The sequence below is a fragment of the Falco cherrug genome, chromosome Z, assembly GCF_023634085.1.
Source record: "Falco cherrug isolate bFalChe1 chromosome Z, bFalChe1.pri, whole genome shotgun sequence".
Taxonomy (NCBI): Eukaryota; Metazoa; Chordata; class Aves; order Falconiformes; family Falconidae; genus Falco; species Falco cherrug.
The window spans coordinates 574,390-595,572 of record NC_073720.1 but is presented as its reverse complement, the minus strand read 5'-3'; the positions used below and the strand labels follow the sequence as shown (position 1 = coordinate 595,572).

The 21,183-nt window shown below is 42.1% G+C and overlaps 1 protein-coding gene across 7 annotated transcripts in view; it reads right to left on the bottom strand.

Moving 5' to 3' along the window:
- Positions 1–21,183, bottom strand: part of ATP8B1 (ATPase phospholipid transporting 8B1) — a 42,336-nt gene that overhangs the window by 20,452 nt on the left and 701 nt on the right. For 2 of the 7 annotated variants that reach the window (XR_008730315.1, XM_055699477.1), the window contains exons 2-8: positions 6,423–6,615; positions 2,833–2,930; positions 1,561–1,674; positions 923–1,021; positions 756–817; positions 246–318; positions 82–152 (exon numbers count right to left, since the gene is read on the bottom strand). Coding sequence is in view for 1 of the 7 variants with exons in the window: in XM_055699477.1 (XP_055555452.1) it covers positions 82–152; positions 246–318; positions 756–817; positions 923–1,021; positions 1,561–1,674; positions 2,833–2,930; positions 6,423–6,603 (698 nt within the window). In the remaining 6 variants the exon portion in view is untranslated. Of the gene's footprint in view, positions 1–81; positions 153–245; positions 319–755; positions 818–922; positions 1,022–1,560; positions 1,675–2,832; positions 2,931–6,422; positions 6,616–7,618; positions 8,475–20,372; positions 20,451–20,622; positions 20,713–21,183 lie in introns of those variants that run through there. The other 5 variants (XR_008730313.1, XR_008730314.1, XR_008730312.1 and 2 more) reach the window with 5 other exon arrangements.

Here is a 21,183-nt window from a genome sequence, read left to right as displayed (position 1 = left end):
AGAGTCTGAAATACGCACTTCTTCCTCTTTTACAAGTAAGTCAAAATTAAATCTATGAAATCTACTAAAACAGAACCTTACCCATCTAGTTCAGCTGTCTCTACGTAGCAGAGACTGTTTGGTTCTGAGCTGGAGAGCAGCAAAATATCAGCCTGGAAAAACAAATAAATAAGCATCAAATAAATCCAAGTCAAGATTCGTAGAGAACTATAGAAACAGAAAACAAGTATGTCTAAAGCACTTACAGGAATGAAAGTATTTTTCTTCAGACGAATGATATCACCAACTTTAATGTCTTTCCACTTTGTGTTTTTGAACCTAATATCAAGATAGTTTAATAATTATTACTCTTCAATCTAGAACACTATGTACTCTATAAACCTTGAAATATTGATCATTCCTTAGTACAAAAACCTTACATCTTTGGTAAGGTGTGTTTTTTCTTTATGGAAACTGCAGTTTAGTTGAGGGTCTATAATTTAGAAGTCAGCCTACCTCTTCTCTTCCCTCTTCACCTATATATGCATTTCTGTCCTTTCCAAAGGAGATGCTCTTAGCACAGATTTGGAGCCACAGAATTAAGTTTAAATTACTCCTTTGGGCAATTCTCTTCCATTTTCAAGTATGTTTTCACACAGATGGTAGAGAACAAACAGCTGAACTTTCCCTGTCATCTACGTTTTAAGATCTAGGATGAAGCTTAGTAACAAGGCAACAAACACTACTTCCAAAGTTAAGAAGGGAACAGTACAAACCTTCCCTCTCTGATGACTTCGCATGTCCTATTATTAACCTCGTTGTCCATCCTGTGACGAGCCTGAAAACCGGAGTAGAGAATGTACTCCCTACTGTGTATCACAATTAAAGAAATTAGCTACACTGTTTTCTTTTGCTTTTCATATCAACAAAACATGTTTCTTACAATGTCATCCACTAGGTCTTTGACTGCAGTTATTCCCAGCACCAAGAGTAAGGGCACCAATGTTGTATACCATGACAGGGTAGTTATTTGAGGAATTGACTGCAAAAGACAAATAAAAATCATTCAGTACAGGATTACCAATCCAGCTCAATCCAGAGTCATTTAATAGTGATCTGACTATAACATAAGAAAGAAACCTAACACATCAGAAGGAATTTTAAGTCAAGTTGTGAAGACGAACAAAACTCTCGAAAGAGAGTTCGACCGTGCTGCCCTGTTTCAATATTGGCTGCTCTTTAACAACTCTGGTCGCTCATATTTTCTGTTGGGTGTTTCTGATTCATGAGTGGAACTTAAGGTCATCATGTTTTACAGACTAAAAGAAACATACTTTCCCCACAAAATCTGTGAACTCTGTAACTAGCTCATCCTAGCCAATACAAAGCTAGGGTAGGCTGTTCCAGACTTCTTTTAAAATGGGCGTAGTTTCTGTACTACTTGTGATACAGCCCCATACAAAGTACCCTGCAGTTTCCTGATAGAAACAGCACTGAATTGTGTCATTAAGTATTATTCAGCTCTGTAGATCAGCACCTCCAGTTAACTTCACAGTTAAGTATTTGCTCTGTCTTTCTTACCTGCAAAATGAGAAGAACAAGGAAATAGAAGTTGGCTGCTCTTTTAAACTGTTCAAACAGATTCATTGGTAAAAAAGTGACAGGGTTGTACTTGTATGTTTTAATTGCATTTCCCTGTTGAAGAAAGCCAAGCGTCATTCACAACAGCAGATTATTCTTACATTACAAATGTACAATTTGTATTTTTAAGTAAAGCATTTTACTTGGGTCATGATCTTAATGAAACAAGGCATAAAAGGTCTGTGTCACTGACGTTAACATACCCCAAAAGGCATCTCACAATGAAGCTTTAGCTACACCAAGGACTACAGGGCACTGCACAGTCACAGTGTGGAAAGATTACAGCCTCTCCCTGGGTTAACGGAAACAGGGCACGTGGCACTGCCAGATAAGCACAGGGAAGGGGAGGAAAGGGCAGTGCCCTCCTCTGCCTGGGCAATCTTCTCTGTAATGCCTTTTGACATAATTTGCTAAATACACGATGCCACTATTAGTGATACAATTGGTCTCGGGCAAAAACTACAAATAATGAATCCAGACACCAAGGACTGTTAATTAGACTTATTCAGAAGGGACAACATCAGATTCAGGAAGGTTAACTCTCGTGAGTGCTAGTCCCTACCTTCCATTTGAATAGCTCCAGTTGTAGAAGTTTTACTATTAAATGTTCATAGTCACGCATGAGACAATCCAAACTACCTCAGGTCTGCAAGGCAGGTATCTCAGTAGGTACAAGAGAACCACACAAGCCAATGCACCACAGGTAAAGCTGGACAGCCCAGTGTCACCCCACAGGCCAAGCCTCTGTCACTCACAACCAGTACGACATACAAGCACATATAGCTTTATTACTTTGAAAAGTTAACATAATAGGGTGGATTTAGAATGACACTGTTTAAAAGAGTAGACATTCCAAACATATATTTTTAAGTGTCACAGTTTAGCTTAATCAGGATATTGCTTAATACTACACTGAGACTTGTTATATGAAAGATGACACCTGTGCTGGTGTTTGCAACAGCCACAGCTGAGCAAATAAATCTCGGAATTCGGACTGAGGGCACTTGGCTTCTAATTCTCTATCTCGTCTTTAACAAGCCTCTCGATACTTCCCATTCAGTTCTATTTCCCCACCTTTGTGGGAAATCCTAAGGAAGCGTTAATTGTGGCTTTTATACTAATCACCAGTGGTTCGAAAGGTCTTACTAAGATTAGGAAAGTATTCACCCCAACAAGTACTATTAGCACAGAATTGAGATAAAGAAAACTTACTGCATATTTGCTTTTTTTGAAGCACAGAAATACAGTTCTCTTAAACTGGGGCTGTTCGCAGAAGTATTGATCATTCGCTTTAACTTGCCAGCTGCAGTCTGGAAGAGACAAGGCAAAATGGGTCAATACCTGATTGTTACAGACACCAGCGAACAAATCTGCCAGTTTCAGGTTCTCTCTCAAATGCCATCTTTTAAAGATACTTTCAGCTGCAACAAGACTGGTACCTGCTTTTCAGTACACAGTCTAAAAAAAAGTTTTCAAGAAGTTTCCACACTATTTGTATTTATTAACAATTAAAATATAATCTGAGGTAGGAAGGAGTGTTGATTAACAATTTTCAAGTTCTATGAGAAACTGAAAACCTATTAGGGTAACATTTTTTTATGCTACATTCCCTTCTTTCCCTTATTTTGGTTTACTTTTGTTATACCTGTGAAGTGCTAAGCACTCAAAACAGGGTTTCCAGAAATGAAAAGGTCCACTCAACATTCAAAACCAATTATTTCTTATAACCATAATGTGCAATGGTTTTCATTTACAGCCGCAAAAAAGGTGAAGATCTGAAGTACTCATTTTATTTCTTCATCCATCCATTTTGTTGGATTGCTTGAAAACTTAGGAACACAAATTGCATTTTGCAGTAAAACTTAACAAAAGCTAAACAAGTGATGTCTGCAACAGCCTTCTGAAGTTTTGGACCAGAAGTGCTAACAAACCACCACCTCTGCCTTCAGGTCCCTATCGTTAATCTAAGTCCTATGAAGTCTGCCTAGGGTCTATACTTTTGTAGGATATAGGTAGCTTTTGGCCAGCCACTATTTACTCCTAGAGTGACTTCTGCTGTCAAGTTATCTTCCATGCCCCCTCTTTCACAGACTACCTCTTTCCCTCCAGATCCTTCAAATCCCTTTCCAGCCCCTAAATCTGCATCACAGACAGCCCTACTAATCCTGCTACCCACACCCACAAGTTCAGGCCCTGCCCACATCAAAAAGATTCCCTGCTGAACTCATTCATTTTTAAGCCGACTCACAGGAGCACTTTGCCTGCCTGCGAAGGAGGCAGCAGACAGTATTTTGAAACTCAGCTTTCCAGACTCACCAGCCAAGTATCTCCCCCTTTTCTCCAGCCCACATTAATTGTCCTTAATAGGCACTTTTTTTGGTTTTGTGGGATTCCCATGACCTAAGTGCATCCAGCACTACAGAGCATGGATGGTGTGAAACTCCCAGAGGCAGAGGCATGGCATGGGACTGGCAGCCACTGCCAGGGAAGCAGCTGTGAAGGAGCTGTAAGGGCCAGCTGTAACGTAGTCATGTCTGGTAAGGCTGACTAAGACTTAAAAATGCACATCCAGGCTCAAAGCCTTACCCTCCCCGCCCCCAACACATAAAACAAGTTCTCATTTGACGTATCTGGGATTTTTACTGTGACTGTACAACTTTCATTTCCAGCACATTGGTTGGAAGCTGACAAGATAATAGAGAAATATTTATCTTGCTGTAGCACTTGTATTTAAGATTGCATAAATGAAAGCATACAGCAGGTGATGAAGATACATTGTGCATCCTGGCCAGAGCTTACATAGGTGTGCTGCGAGTCACAGTGTTTTAGTTGCCTTACATTAAATTTAAAACAAAAAAATACTGGAGGACCAGGTTTCAGTTTACAAGAAGATAAACATTACTGAAGTGCATCAATTGAGAAAGTTATTAAATTTTACCAAAATGACAGGACTGAAGAAAATTGTAAACATGTCTAGGAGAGCATTTCTTCACCACACCCAAAAGACATTGCAGTGTTGATAAAACCTTAGCATCCCAGATAGAAAATTGGCAAATGAGGTCTTAAATAAAACCTGTGTGAAGGAAACTACCTGAAACCACTTTAAATTGCTTAGAAGTCATATTAATATACCTAATATTTGGGAAGCTGCATCAGTAATTCATCATTTATAAAGGAACATAAAGGGAAAACGATCTTTGTCGAGGGAAAAAAGTAAGAAGTAAAAAGGATGACACTGTTCCAGTACTACCTGAATATAATTAGCTACTGAACCAATCAACAGATTCTACAAGTTCCGCAACTCATGCCAGGAAATGATCTACTAACCAGAAAAAGCAGGCAAAAAGGATTTAAACAAACAAACCAACCAACCCCAAAGGGTCTAAAGAGATTTAAAAAAAATTGACAAAGTTTGTCAATTGCTTACAAGCTCTCTGGTTAAGAACACTGGCCTACCAAGCCTGCATGGTAACACATCCTACCTCCTTAAAGCTTTTGCCCTAGCTCAGCATTCAAAGGAACTCTGCCATATCCATAGCTCTAGTCCGTATTTTGGATAATAACTTGGGTAACATTAACTGTACAGACAGTGGAACCTTGTGGTTACACTGAACCAGCAGGAGCTATGAGCCCTTTCGCAGGCAGAATCAAAACTCATCTCTCTGATTTCAGATTCTTGCCAATTCACCAGGATAAAGGAAAAGGCACAGTACACTTCAGAAATGAAACTGAAGGTGTAGGAGGTCCTGGGGGGGGTGGGGTGGTGTTGTTGTTGTTTTTTTTTTCCCCTCTTGTGCTTATACTAGGCCACAAAGCAAACCTGTGGTTACTTGTGTACCACATCTACAAAATAAAGTATCTGGAGGAAAAGACATTAACAAAAAAAAGGGAGGGGAGTCAAGCAATGGTCATGATGAGAACTCACAAAAATATGATGGATGATGTGTTTATTCTATAGACTATTATACCTCAGTCATCGTAAAAACCCCTCAAAACTAAACACATAATAGGTGGTTATAAAATGAAAACATGTAATAGGTAGTTATAAAATGGGAGGTGATCAACTGTTCCTTATTGGTACACAAACAGGAAGAAATCTGTATGTATTAAACAGGCCTTGGTTAAATAAAAAGTACTCGCACTGCAACACTGAAAAAGGGGGTATTTAGGGGAGTTACAGACTTTCCTTGGAAAGAGGTTAAGGATAGGTATGTCTAAAACATGCCAGAAAGGTTCCTCCCATTTACATTTCTATGCTGGCAGCAGCACAGACTGCACTTGATGTGTTTCTTTGAACTCCTCCTACTCACCTTTTTGTGATTTTGAAACTACTGCAAATAAATAAAATCATGAGGCTACAAAATTAGCATTGAAGCCAGAATCTCATCTGTGCAAGAGCTGAAGCAAACCAACTGACTAAACCACAACAAATTGGTTTATGCTGGTTCAAGTTTCCAGATGATGGGGAAGACAAGCATCTGAAGTTTTGTTTGAGCAGTTCTCAGGCCACAGGCTACATACATCTAGGGACTGCCTTAACTGTGGCAAGGTCACTGTGCAGATCATCAGCTGTATACAATAAACAGTGGCACAGAACTCTGGTTACAGACTGGAATGACACTGATTTTCATTCTGACATTTGTTAAATTGAATTGCCATCAATTACTCCTCCACAGATTCAGACAAGCCATTCCAAATCCTACCTAACAAATAAGCGCAAAAGTCAAACTGATCCATGTGTAGCTCAGCCTCTGTATTCAGGACCATTTGCTACCCAAATCATATTTCTGTCATAACTTTACCTTTTTTCAATTGTTCTTGGCTCTCCTCAGTGTCTCTGTTGATTTGGTTTTGTCCTGGTTCAACCGGAGGCTGCTGACTCTGCAATTCATCCTCAGTTTCATCATCACTGTATGGCATATCCTCATCATTAGGCTGGGAATCCTCATCAAAGGTGGTCTCCGAATCCCTTTCTGAGCTCATGCTGCTAGCACCCTATGACCATTTTATAAAAATTAGGGAAAGGAGTTAATGTAGCAAGTGCTGGAAACCACATCTCTGTTGATGCTGGTCACCAAAACCCACATTTGAAACCAGTTTCCTTTGAACAGCGCAGAGCACAGGCTCAGTTTTCAAGCACAGACCCAAGTCATGAGGCAGTTATTTTCACAGCAAGTCCTTCATTACCATTCTGCCATATGTAATTACACATGCTCACACAAAAGACTAAGGAACGCCCTGCACTTGTGATAGAGGACACCTTGAGCGGGATGTAGGAACCAGGGAGCCCACAAACATTTGCCTCCTACTGCTCATTACATCATCCCCTGCGGAGCCACAGGACCTGCAGTCCTGCTTGGCCACGCTGGGGCAAGGAACCAGGCACCCAGCCCTGGGCCAGCATGGGTCATGCTGTCAAGGGTTCAGGTCACACAGTTGGTTCTCCATCCTGGTCTGCCCAGTCTCACGCAAATCAGCCTTTGCTTCCCCTCATCTCCCCACAGGCCAAACATCAGTGTTCACCATTGCAAGATCCCACATCTTGGTGTTCAAATACCCGAGGGAGTTTATAACTAATTTGTGGTTCAACACACAAGACTGGTCAGTTGAAGCTGATGTGTATGTGCATTCCTCTGCCTGAAGCTTTTCAGAAAGTGCATGTGTTCCCTAATCCTTGAGCATTAGCACATTATCTTCCAAAAAGGGATCTCCACTTTCCATAAAGTTTACTTAAACTATAGTTCTTGAAAACCTCCCAACATCATTGTGACTTGGGCTGCTGCAGTGCTGACCTCACACAGGAGCCTGACATGCAATAGGGGATCCCATCCTCCTCCAGCATTTTAGATAATCGAGAATTTCTACAGCGTAAGCTATCTGCTTGTAAACAAAATCCAGAAACCACCTACTCATGTGTAACCCCCTCCAACCAACACCAGCAGCCAACCACCTGGACAACTCCTAGGTGGTCTTCATCCACATGTGGTCAGTTAGTCACCTTGCTGGACGTCCCGGCATTTTAGTAACTGATCTGGTTCACGGGTTCAGGCCATTCTGACGAGCGTGTCCTGTTCATCTCTAACCATGCAACATCCAAATTTGTTGTATGGAAGCTTAAGTTACTTGCACTAGTTTCTGCAGATTAGCAATTTCCAAAGAGGTTCTATGCTGTCTGTGAAAGGCATTGTAACAACTGTAATAAAATCAAAAAACCAACAGGAGGACGGGGTGCTCCATCACCTCAGCCATTTCTGCCAGGGCCCTGAGAACACCAATACACCTCTCTGGCCCTGACCAGCCATGTCCCAGCCCCCTGACACCCACGGGACCAGGAGCCACATTTTGGCTCAGCCCACAGGCCCTGTCTGAACTGCACTGGAGGCGAGCTGGTCTCCAGCTGAGCTGCCCATGCTCCCTTCAACTCTGGACACTGTGGACCTCTGAAGGCATCGCTGGGCCTGATACTAAGCCTGAACTACACATCAACTTCCCGGCTTGACCCTGGACCTGCCTCATCACTGTGGCATTGCCTGTGGCAAGACGTCACCACGGCCTTGGGGTCTGTCCCACTTGCCTTGCATGTCCTGGGACCCCCATCGGCTCCCTGTTGCCGCTCCCTGGCAACTTCAAAATAAAACCAAGTTAAAAGATTGCTGCAGCCAAGTAACCTAACATGCACAGCAGCTAGCTACCAAGTACCCATCTGTTGACCCATCTTGCAAAAAGAGCCTGGTGTCACAAATGAAGGCCAGTGCCACCCTATACACCATATGCTGTTGCTTACAAAACCAGCAATCATTGAGGCTGACACCAAACCCTATTGACATCCACCTTAGTTTCTATTTTTGCAAAGCTGAATTGTCCCCCCTCCTTAATATCTCCTATAAAGACAGACATAAATATTACATGAGCACTTAATATGCTACTCAAATGACATGGCTGTTGGCTGGGAGCCCAAAGCATGCAACACTCATGAGCCGAGGCACTGCAGTGCTCACCCAGCGCACAGGCTAATGTTTCAAGACTGCCAGTTTATGAAATAAACCAAAACCAGCAAGTATCATATGAACACACAGTTTGATTTAATATGAATTAATGCTACTTCTTCCACTACCCACTCAAGCTGTTGGAGCTGCTCACTGAAGTGATTAGCCAGGAATATGACAGCTAGTCACTAACACTGTTGTGGAACCTGAAATTTTTGTGAAAAGGTTGTTTGTTTTCCTAAATAGCCTTGGAGTTATGCAATACTCCTCAAGATGCAGGAGATTCAAGCTCAAATTCGGGCACCTGAATACCTCCCTTAATATTTTGGTTTATTTCTCCTCTTTTTACTTCTTTTGTTCTTTCTTGACTACCACTCCATCCACAAAAAATCTCATATTTCACCTGATACAGAAAGGAAGAAAAGTATTAACCAGAAACCTGAACCAAAAATTTACCTCCAGAGCAACCTACTCAACAACTTAATACACAGGGCCAGGACAACATGCACTGACATCATCACAGGAACTGGTCCATGATGCAATCCACATGGCTTCTCGCACCTGGTGGGGCAAGCAGCTGGCTATACAGCCCCCGTGGACCACCACGGTGCCTTGCTGTGGAGCTGCAGGCAGGTGGCTCAGGAGCCCCAGGTTATGTTGAGGTTTCATTCCCTCGGCAAGCCAGACGACACTGCTGAATTGGGTGTTAGTCTCCTGCAAACTCCAACTTGCTGAGCAGTACTTAAAGCCAGCACAAATGCTGACTTTTCCCAACTTTCTCAATCTAAACAGGGATATGAATAATCCTGCCTTTAGCCAACAATGCCTTAGCCTTGCAAGCAAGCCAAGGTCAGACTCTTCAACCACATGCCTGCTTTAGGGTTTACAGACACTCAAGATTTTCTTTGCACTGTATGTCTGTTCAGACAGAAGAAATTCCATATGTTTTCAATCTCAAATTGTTTGAATGTTAGACAAAGTCCTTTTAGAACAGGATGTAATGCTCAATTCCTCTTCGAAATGTATCTAGGATATATATGACTGCAAGAAGCCCTGCAGCAGTCAAGAATTCTACCATGCTAATACCTTACCTGGGGACTGCTGGCGAGGCAGAGTAGAAGATCCTTACACGTGCTGTCCTTAAAACAAAAAATATCACCAGATCTTTGAATTGCCCTCACTCTAAGACAAAATAAGCTTGTACCTCCGGCACACACAGAGATTCAGCCTTTAGTCTATTAATCTTAACTGATTAACTGATTAATGATTAATAAACTAATTAATCATGCAAAGGGTTAGATGGGATGTCAAAAAAATCTACTGCACTTGTTTTCTATTATAGATGCATAGCTAAATGGAAATACCTAAAATACAAACAGAAGCAGCCTGTGATGCTAGCTGGAAACGCCAGTGCAATGATTTGTTGGGGGGAAGTTCAAATCAACTGTATTCACCCCCTCAAAGAACTAAACTGCCAACTGGAAAATCCCACTAATAAAGGAAATCTCATTGTTACCTTGCAGGCAGCACAACTCTGCCTGCTGAGCTGATCTGTGCTGCAGGCACCACCACTATCATTGCTGCAGAAGACAACAACAGGCAGCATTTACTAACCCTGATACCATAAAACACGGAGGACACCATCTCTGCGCTCAAAGCCCTCATTGCTAACATCCCCGGTAGCTGGCAGAGTCTCCTGGCAAGCATCGCTGCCTGCATGCTCCGTATGTACCCTGCCTTTGGGGGACCAACAGCAGCCAAGGGGACAGCGGCCTGACTGATGGGGGTCACAGGCAGGGCTGCTGGTGAGCACGTGGCAGCAGAGGAGCCCAGGGCTGGCTAGGAGACTGCAGAAAATCACCCACAGTTGGAAGAGAGCACAGAGGTGTTGCAGGGCCAAGGACAAAGGAGTCTTCCAGTGAAAGGGTGACAAATTGGTTTAGAGTTAAGTTTCTTGACACCTAGTCTGCATGAAAAGGGCTAGGTGGGATGTCAACACGATGTCAGAAGTTCAGGGGAAGGTGGAGACGGATCACGATGTGAAAGAGGAGACAGGAGGAACCAGCAGCACAGAGCAGAAGAGGTGCCAACTAATCTTGAGCCAGCAGGGGACAGAAAGAGAGGAGAGTGCACATCCTCTGGCACCTGGATTGAGAACAGACACAACTGAAATCAAAGATGAATTAAACACAGCAGAAAGAGGTGGCCACGACTGATTTTTGCAGCAGTCACTATTCTGAAGAGAAAAAAAGGCACCATAGTGTTGTTTTTTTTTAAAAAAAAGCTAGAAAAGCTATGCCATGCAAGAGAAACAAACTATTTATGAACAACACTAAAATAAAATAAAAGCAATGGTCCATTCTTAAAGGGATCTACTCTCAGAAGACAGACAGACAATTTCTTATGTTTGTGTGCACTGCTTATGTTCAGACTTGAGCTGAAATAACAATCACTTACAAAATGGTCTTTCCACCAAGTCAAAAAAAGGGTTTGGTTTGCTGGAGCTGGATGTAAAACGGTTTCAAACAAGATCCCACCTGCTCTTCCCATCTCACAACAACACAACCAGATATGAACACTGCTTCTATGGCTCTTGCATTGAATGGACTAATAAAAAAAGCTACAAATAAATAAGCTTTAGAAATTTCTCTGAAAGCATCATATCTCACATCAAGCTTAGGTTCAATCAATAATGATGTTAGAACATATGCAGTGGAAAAGAAAAATAATTAGAAAAACAACATTCCAATGCAAGAAAAGCTGCAGAGTTCTTCTCAGAGACAGAACAAGCATTTCATAAAACGAGATCCACTTGACTACATGTAATGCAGGCTACAAGTTTAAGCCCCAAAGGATCCTGCTGCCTGGGGATCAAGCTATGCGTTTGCAAGGGCAGCAAACTCCAGCCCACCAGAAGCGCTACACACCAGTAACTCCCCTAAATTCTGAAATAACTTCTAATGCTGCCAAAATTTACAGAGGTGCCTTTGTAAAGGTGCCTGTGGAAACAGTTCTTGGAGGGCCTCAGATGGAACAACCCAGTTGTTAGAAGCTGCTTGATAAAATACTCAAAAGATGACTCTAAAAAGTTGTTTCTTGCTTGTATGGTCTTCATTTTCTAGTTACTGACTTGAAGATGGGGCTTTCACTCCACCTCAGGTAAGTCACAAAAGCAGAAACCCTTACATTAAACAAACCCATCCAGCCTCTGAGAGCAGGTGTGCGGAGTACTGACAACTGGAACTGCAGCTGCTTTCACTTCACTTGCAGTGGGGTGGCCAGTGCGGCTACAAAGACCATCTCCTTTGCAAGGCTGGCGTTGGCTCCGAGCTTGGCAGGCATTGACGGGGCAGCCATGCTGCCCAGGCTGGCAGGAAGCAACAGTTAGCTCCCAGTTCTGCAACAGTCTCCTTAACTTAGAAAATTAATCTGATCCAAAGCAGGGCTTGATGTACAGGGAGGTAAAAGAGATGAAAATAGTATTAAAGACAAGTTTAACTATACCTGCCTGAATTTACTAAGAGGGCAGAAAACTCAGGTGCAAATTCCACAGTGCTTTGGTCACTCAGGTTTTGTGTCTGCTCATGCCTCAGGGCAAGTAGTACCAGCTTATGAGGAATAAATTAATCCTTGTAAAAAAAGTATTTACTGCACTTGTTTGAAGGCAGTAAAAAACAACAAAAAAATCTTACTCTAAATTCTCCTCTGGGTAGTCACTGCCTATGACACTGTTGCAAGAACTTGGGGTCACAGGGAGCATAACTTCAATGCTGCAAATCAGATCGTCACTCAAAGTGACCCTAAAACAAAGTTACAGATCCATCTAGAACAAGATGTATGTATAGTAAAAGAATTAACATGCTACTAAATTTCTTATTTTTATTTATTGTGGATATAAAAGTCCATGACATGAAGCAGAACAAGCCTAACAATTACATACCCGTCAGTCATCAGTCCCTTGACAACATGCACACAGCTTACAGCCCACCACTGTCTCCTTAGCACATTGTTCTATATGACAATCCCACACATTCAGGCAGTGCCTAGCACAACAATTTCCCAAACCTTGCCGTGGACTGTTGGTTTAGAATGTAACACCACCAATATTTTAATTAAGAGTCATAAAGCAAACTCAAAGAGTACAAAAAGCAAGCTCAGAGAGATCTTTCTGAACTACTTTAGTTCTCTGGAGTTTAAATAGGACAAAAAAGCTACATCAAGCTGTTTCACTGATATTTAACTACCTATTAAAAGAAGTAAATACATGAAAAGCCTAATCTTCAGATATATTGGGTCTGTCCCAGATTTGTTCACTCTAGAAAGATTACAACAGCCATCACTACAAATAAAAAAAAAACCCAAACCACAAACAACAAAAAACCACCGATACAAAACAAAGCAAAGCCCAGGTAAATGCAGACAAGCTTCCTGCCTCAGTAAGCCCCTGAATGAGGTCTTTCTTGGGCACCTGTCAAGATGATCCCAAAAGGAAATCTAAACAGCAGTTGACTAATCACTGCCTTGGCAGGCAGAAGGCAAACACTGAAACTTCCATAGCTACACCAATTCCACATTTATTGAATTATGTTCATGTGCCAAGCCCTTAATCTGAACATAAAGCTGTCAGGCTTCATACAGTTGTGAAACAAGGAAATGCATTTTGCAAACCAATAGGGCAATAGTCTTCTCCAATAAAACAGTAAAAACATTGCTATAGAACACTATCACCAACGTCCTGTTCAAAAAAATGAGAACCTATTTCAATCTCACTTGGTAAACTCCATCAAACATTTTTAAGCCAGTACTCTACCTGGAGCTCGAACACTGAACTAGTCAAATGTTACTTGTTTTCCTTGTCAGCAGCAATAATGTTGCAATAGAGTAACAGTTAAAAAACCACAATGATTTAATTTTGAAATTTCTCCACTCAGGTACAATTTCCGTATTTATCAATATGCATGTTTTTAAAAGCCTTCCTATACTTACTAGATTTATTTCTTGACTATGTGTTACTGGAGAAATAATGAAAAGCAAAGCCTACTCACAGGAAGACTGAAAGCACACTTCCAAAACTGCAGCTAGAACACCATGTTAAACATTAATCTGTGGGGTGGGGGTTCCCCCCCCCCCCCCAAGGACCTTCTAGCAGATGCCTGATTAGTGCACTTACATTTTCCCCTAAGAGATAGAAGTAATTATTCTGCCATCTTCAGCTGTAACACATTGCTGCTCATCTTGCCTATAACAGATTTTAAGCTAAAAAGGGAGCATGAAACAAAGACAGCCTGTTAGGTAAACAGAGCAAGAGTGAACAGACACTTGCAGCACTGCAATCCAAACAACCAAAAAAGAAATCTGAGCCCACAGAGTCCTCTGATGGCTCTGTCAAAGCAGACACCTGTATTTAAGAGGCTCAAGTCCATACCCAAGCTTATACCCTGACAGGTTTAAAGAATTATTTTGCATCCATGGGCAAACATTTAAAGAATGGCTCTAACAATGTTTGAGAACTGAAGTTTGTGATTGAAAAGACAGCTCATGATGCACTCTTGAGTAAGGTTGCAGTTTTGTTTCTTTAAACTAACCTGGTCACCAGTATCAAGTCCTGGGCAAGTAAACAACCACTTCCTAAGGATCAGTTTATCCATCCTTTCTAATAATGCAGATACAAAGCAAAGCATTTAATTCAGATGACCATTTTGTAAACCTGACTGTGGAAAAGGGGGTCTGAAACATCTAGGTAGGGCACACCGAGACATGACTGGGTAACCCCCACCTCTTCATGCTACTAACAAAACCATCAAATTCAGCAGAACTCCAAGGAACGGAGATGGCTTCAGAAAAAGGAAGCTCTGCTGTACATAGTAGAGCAGGACATATAGAAAGGTGCATGCATTTTGCCTTAAGGCTAGCATTCTCAATCTAAAAAGACAACAGTGGGCTTCAAACAGAAGGAAAAAAAAATCAGCTTAAAACAGAACAGAGGCAATGAGCAGCACAATACAAAGGATATGGATGGTTCATCCAATCAACATGCAAAGATTTTTTTTTCACCTGGTGGCTGCAATTCATATGGCTATTATTAGCTATTGCTGTTCTTAGGGCGTCAGAAAAACGATTCCTGTTGAGTTATGGGATGAATACTTCCAATGCAGTTGCTTAAATGCAAGACTGTTTTCATAGCATGAAACACAGAGGAAGGGGTCGTAAATCACACCAGGAGCCCAGCTTCTCACCACACAAATTCTCCAAGGATTTTGTAAATATCAGAGAGAAACCAAAGTACTATTGGTTTTATTTGTAAAGTGAAATTCCTACAGTCTAAAAAGAGGTTGCCACCTAACTTTCCACCGGCTGGTACAAACAACAAAATGAGATAATAGCTGTAGGTGAGCATTACAGGACCTCCAAAAGAACTGTTACTTTGGGACACTGCACAGCAGTCCATCTCCCAGTCTGATAATCATCAAATTGGCAACATGGGTTCAGTTAATGGTTCTGCAGTTCTTGCTTGTTATTTAGTCCTCACAAAGCAGCAGTCAAAACCAAAGTCCTTCGATGGCAGGATATTGCATTTCCATTCTCACTTCATGATCCCTGCCAAATGCTTTAATAGAGTATCATTCTTCATTAAAAATGCATTAATCAACTAATCTACCTGTAACAAGACCTTCTATAAGGAAACAGGCAAATAATAAAACCAGATTTGCTTCCAAAATATAAGAGACAGATCACATATTACTCAAAACAGATATGCAATTTTACTGGTAACAAGCGCTTGGACAGGCAGGTAAGAGTCTATCTTCTGAGCAACTCCAACCTTCTAGCTAATCCTTATGACATTTTAAGACAAAACCCCAGTAGTTACTCAAAATAGCATGATTCTGCACAAATGGGCCAAGGAAATAACCTTAATTCCAAACACTACTAAGCTTCAGCTAGATTGCCATGCAAATGACACTCTTTAAGCACATCAGTTTATACTGCTACTTCATACATAACATTTACTTCATTCAATGACTACTTTGAAATAATTGAACACCTCCAAAATTACATCTTCAACGCGACCGATTTTGTCTGTCATTTGTTCTGAAACACACTGATTTCAGTGTGCATTCTTACAGTATGCCATGGCCATGGCGAAATGAAGCTCTTGAAAGGTCTTGGAGAAAGGCAACTTCAAGCGTTTAGGTAACTAGTTCAAGTCAGCTGTGACTGGAGGCACGTTCTTGCTCATCTGAGGCAGTCTCTATCAAGTACCATCAGGGCAGTACATTAGAAATGGGGCAAACTGAATCCTGAAGCTGAAGCCTCAACTCCTCTAGGCCAACCAAGTACACCTTGCATTAGGCAAAAAAATCACAGCCTGTAATTCAGAACATATCCTATACAGTGCGCGCCCTTTAGTATCATCTTAAGTGGCCCCAACAACAACAGGAACTGGCACGGCTTGGTGCTTGGTACAACTGACAAGCAGACTCTGACCAGACATCATGGACAATCAGGTTCTTGGCAGTTGACACAGAGGCACACCCCAGTTGCCAGAGCTGCTTCAGGAAAACAGAACTACTGAACACTTACACCATGCGCTGCAAATGGGTCAGCTCACAGCCAAACTGCTCAAACGGAAATGCATCAGAACTGAGGAAATAAGCAGGGGTGTGTGCTTGTCTGTCAGAGCTCCCACAGCGCAGCAATTCCACCTACAGTAAAGACATTCTGGGTCAGGCATGCTTTTCTGAAATAAGTATGCTCAAACCACACTTGAGAGTGTAAGCTAATCAAATCCAAGGTAGTAAGGCAACAAACTCCACACCTTCTTAATTGCACTGTGACCCTGGAGAAAGTTCCCACCTTGAAACTGCCAACATATACCTAATGTGAGGTGACTCCGAATTCCCACCAAAAAAGGTTGAAATTCAAGTGATTAATACATGGCTACAGATAAAGTGCTCATGGTGAAGTAGTGCACCATCCCAGGACACCAGAACACACATCATACCTGACAAGTCCATGATCTTCACCACGTAACAGAACCACAAGAGATTCAAACAGTGCCTTCGGAGACTCAAGCTATCACTGCAGCATGAGAAATCTTCAGGGAACCTGTTCTGTAAGCTGCAGGACTCATATGAGAGTCAGCTTGGTTGTACAACCCACTGCTGCTGTTCACCCAGCCCCAAGTTTTATAGATATATACATGTATTAATACACACACAATTTTCAAATATATATATATTTTGAATCACAAATATATATGTGTATACATTTGATTCAATAGTAACTCATCTCGCAGAAACCATTTATAAAACAGGTTGCTTCGAGCAATTTGTGACCACAAATTGTGCAGAGGCTACTTAGAATTTAGTCTCAATAGCAGAGGTTCACTTTCCACAAGCATTAGCATCATAAAGTTAACATCTTGTTGTAGCTATTGATTAGAAATAATGCATCTTACACCATTTGTACACTAACAGAAAATGAGTAATAACAGCAGCATTAACATCCACCAGAGGAAGAGTCCTGAAGGTGGTTAAACTCTAGTGAATGATTGATTTCTCCTTACAACCAATTTTGAAATTTTGTCACCAGGATAAAAACCTGGGAATACCACAGCGCAGACAACCGATGGAGAGTTGCACATACACAGCTATATGCCAAGACACCATAAACCCACAGTGCCTCACTCAAAACTTTTAACATTATGCTTATCAAATCACCCATGTTTGAAGTGGGCAAAGAGAAGTGCCATAATGGCGCAGAATTAGGATGCTGGAGGAATAAAGACATAAGCAAACTTGAACTGTTACTTCCCACTGCATAAACAAACTGCTTTAGCAAAACACATGTACTAGAATGAGGCTGTTCTGCCAGGGAGAAATGCCTTGGCACAGTACTGGGAGGCAGCTACTGTGCCGCTTTCGGCTTATACTGCAATTAGAATCACACGCACCCAGCCTCGTACAACCTACTGAGAGCAACCACTCATTAAAAAAGGTGTTTCCAAAAAGGTGTTTCAGCTATACCTTTCTAAGTGTGAGGATCAAAGACTTGCCAAGCCGGGCTATTTCCAGCTCCAAGAGATTTTTTTTATTGGCACCACACACCGCTAACCTTTCCACAGATCTTTCTCCTATGAGGAATTGACCCCAGTCCCTCCTTGGATGCTATAATGACCCCAACTACGTGCATCATCAGGATGTAAACATCAACATGGGGGTAAAATTATAACACTTAGGTACCACCAAGCTCTGTGAAATCTTGCTTTCTCCAACAGGTATTCTTTCCCTCAATCCTCACAATTCCCATCTCAGTTCTTCATGCTTGCACAAACTGGAGAAAAGCACCTCATTTAAAAAACAACACAACCACGTTCCTCACAGAGGGAGCACTACAATTAAACTAGGAGCCATTGTGTACTTACCAATATAGCTACCCATTACAATTTTAAGATTGCTACATATGGAAACGAATATGCACAACATGACAATATAAGTGAACTGATCACTGTGAGCCAACAGGAATCTACACAAGGAAAAGATTAACTAGTCACCAACAATCTAACAGAAAATAATAACAAAAAAGACAGACCTGTAACCTGCAGTCCAAGTTGCCTGAGGCTAAGCAAGGATGGCTGAAGATGGGCCCCTTGCAGCAACAAAATAATAATTTTACCCATTATCTGCACTAGGATTTTTCATTAACAGATATGCAGACTTTCCATCATTTAAAGTCCAAGTCAAGACAAGTTATCTTTGCAGAAGATAAGTTAGTAACCTTTGTACAAGCTGGTGATGTGAGTATACTCTGAAGAGGTTTCAGCTTGCCTTTTACAGAGATCATTACGTTGCCTCTCAAAGTTCATGTTACAAAATGGCTTTTGTTTTAAAAAAGGAGAAAGTAATTATTTTTGTGCACACATAAACCGTATTGTTTGCCGTGGAAGATTTTTGGAACTTTAAATACAGTTATTATCCTAGATATTACCCTCCCCTGTCAAAACCTGCCAGTATTTTTAAGTGTAAAAAATAAGGGTTACTTCCTGCTAACAAAGTTGGAGATTATGCAGTAATACACCTTTTCAGTCAGCATCTAAAATTGACACTAAAGGTATTTTCCTAAACTGACCTTTATCCAACACAGTTTGTGACTGAACCAAGAGACTGCATTACAAATGTAGCTTGAAACGCTTATATCATAAGCACACAGAGACCACCTGCTGCTCAAGAAGAATCCCTGGTATCGGACTTTAAATTGGGCTCCATCTGTAATGAAACAATGTTAGAAAACCGTTTCTTGGCTGACTTCTACCTCATGAGACTATGTGCATGCAGTAACAAAAGAAAATTTCTTTTAGGCAAATGGTGAAATTAACTTGCCTTGCAAAGCTTTCTTAAAAAGAGAGATTTCTGGTTAGTTCTCCAAACCCTTTCATGCCTCCTCAGGCAGAGAGTCACTTGGGCAAACGACCTGGTTCTTTCCTTCATTTGTTTCCTGTTTTCTCTACACTGCTTACTCTCCCCCCCTCCTTTTTTTTTCCCTATGTCGTTCGTTTTACATCTCCCTGTGCCTAACTGTACACCATTTTGTAAACAAAAGCATCCATGAACTTGCTGAAATTGTCCATCTCTACTGTCAAATTGAAAGTGTATTTCTAATTTATATACACACATGTGAGGGGGGAAAAAAACCCCAAACCACACAACACTAAACACACCGCTGCACAGTACAGAGTAATTTTGTAAGCTTGCCAAAAAGCAAAGGGGCAGCAGCAGTGCTCAGTCACAGAGCACAGCATCTTCAAAGCAGAGTTGAGAGCTCATACACCATCAGCCTCCTTGAGGTATAATGAGAACCATGTTCTTTGCCCCTGACAAGTACAGAAACACAGAGAGGTTAAGTGATTTGCCCAAGGCCATATGGTAAGTCACCGACAGAGCTAGAGTTAGGTTTCAGAAGCTCCTGGCAAATATCCTGCATTCAATTACAACTATACAAAGCATCTCATTTAACAGGGGCCAGATAAAGGGAAGGTCACTGAAGAACATCAAGCCCCCTGTAATTAAAACAAAACCAGTCAAACCCCTCCCCATATTTAAATGCAGGTAACACCTTATAGTCAGGCCCAATACCATCACCTATGCCATCAAAATAAAAGCCACAACAAAAGAAGGCGAAAAATAAGTTCTAGCTAATTTAAATAGAGGGCCTCAATGCAAAGCGAGCAAGTGGTTTGTTGAAATCACCATCACAAACTGCAAAGCAAGGGACTAGAACATTCACAAGCTGTCTCACAAAGACAAATGAAATGAAGAGAACAGTTTAGAAGTTACCAAAAATAATCTCTATGATACCTACAAGTTAACAAAGAGACAAATACTGGTGTGGGGCAGATGCAAAAGCAACCACACTCTAATGTGAACATCAGTAACAGCAATGCAGAAGCCGACAAGGAAAAACCACACAGTGACCAAATACCCCTTGATACCTGAACCAGACTTGAAAGAGAAAGACAAATAAAAACTCAGAACCAAACAGAAAATTGTGAGCAAATTTGAGCCAGCACAGGCACTTATGCAGGGAGCTGAACCCAGGACTCTAGCAGCAGTTACAGAGGCAGGGACTATTCCAGAACCAGGTTAGCTCTAAGTCCCACTGATGCCCAGGGCACTCTTCTGTTTTCTTCAGCTGTTGACAACCAGACACCCCCCCACAGACACCCACCCACCCCCCCAAGATAAAAGGCACCACACCGTTATTCATTACCAGAAACTATTTCTTGCCAGAAGCTCCCTGTACAGTATGCCTTCTTCAGTTTCAAAACGCTTGTGCTGACATTCAAACCTGCAGTGAAACGCTTCATTAGCTGCTCCATTTAACACGGTTCCATTCAGACTCTAAGTGAAGGGATGCTATTTAAGCTACAGACACAAACCAGTAGCAAACATGACTGAGATACTGATTTTTTGGGGTGTGTGTCAAAAAATACTTTTCATCTCCCAAGCGAGTGACTGACCTCACATGGAACTTTTCCAGGATCTTCTGTTGCAGAGTTATGATGGTTCCACAACACCTAGTACTGCTCCAAAGGCTGCACAAACATTGACTAATGAGTAAACACCCCACAACCCCGAAAGCGATTTTCCTCATTTATAGAGAGAAGGGAAGGGAAAAAAAAGAAGAAATAAAAGCCAGACGCAGAGCAACTAGCCCAGGGCCACAAAAGCAAGCCAGCACAAGAGCGGTACCTGCCGGAGCTCAGGCAGAAAGCCAGGCTGCCCCGACCCCCGCTTACCTCCTCGCGGGAGGCACCGGCTCCTGCCGCCGCTGGGCTGTCAGCTGCGGCACATCCCGCGGGGCCTGCGAGCGGTGCCGCCGGGCCGCGCTGCGCTGCCCCGCCGCGGAGGGCCTGAGGCGGTGGGGAGTCCTGGGGGGTGTCCTGAGGTGGCGGTGGGGTCGGGGAGGGGGGGGGGAGGCTGAGGCCGCGAGCGAAGGCCTCCCGGGCACAGGGCCCTCACGCCACGCTCCCCAGCCGCCTCGACCTGCCCTGACGAAGCCACTCTTCCCCGAATGAATA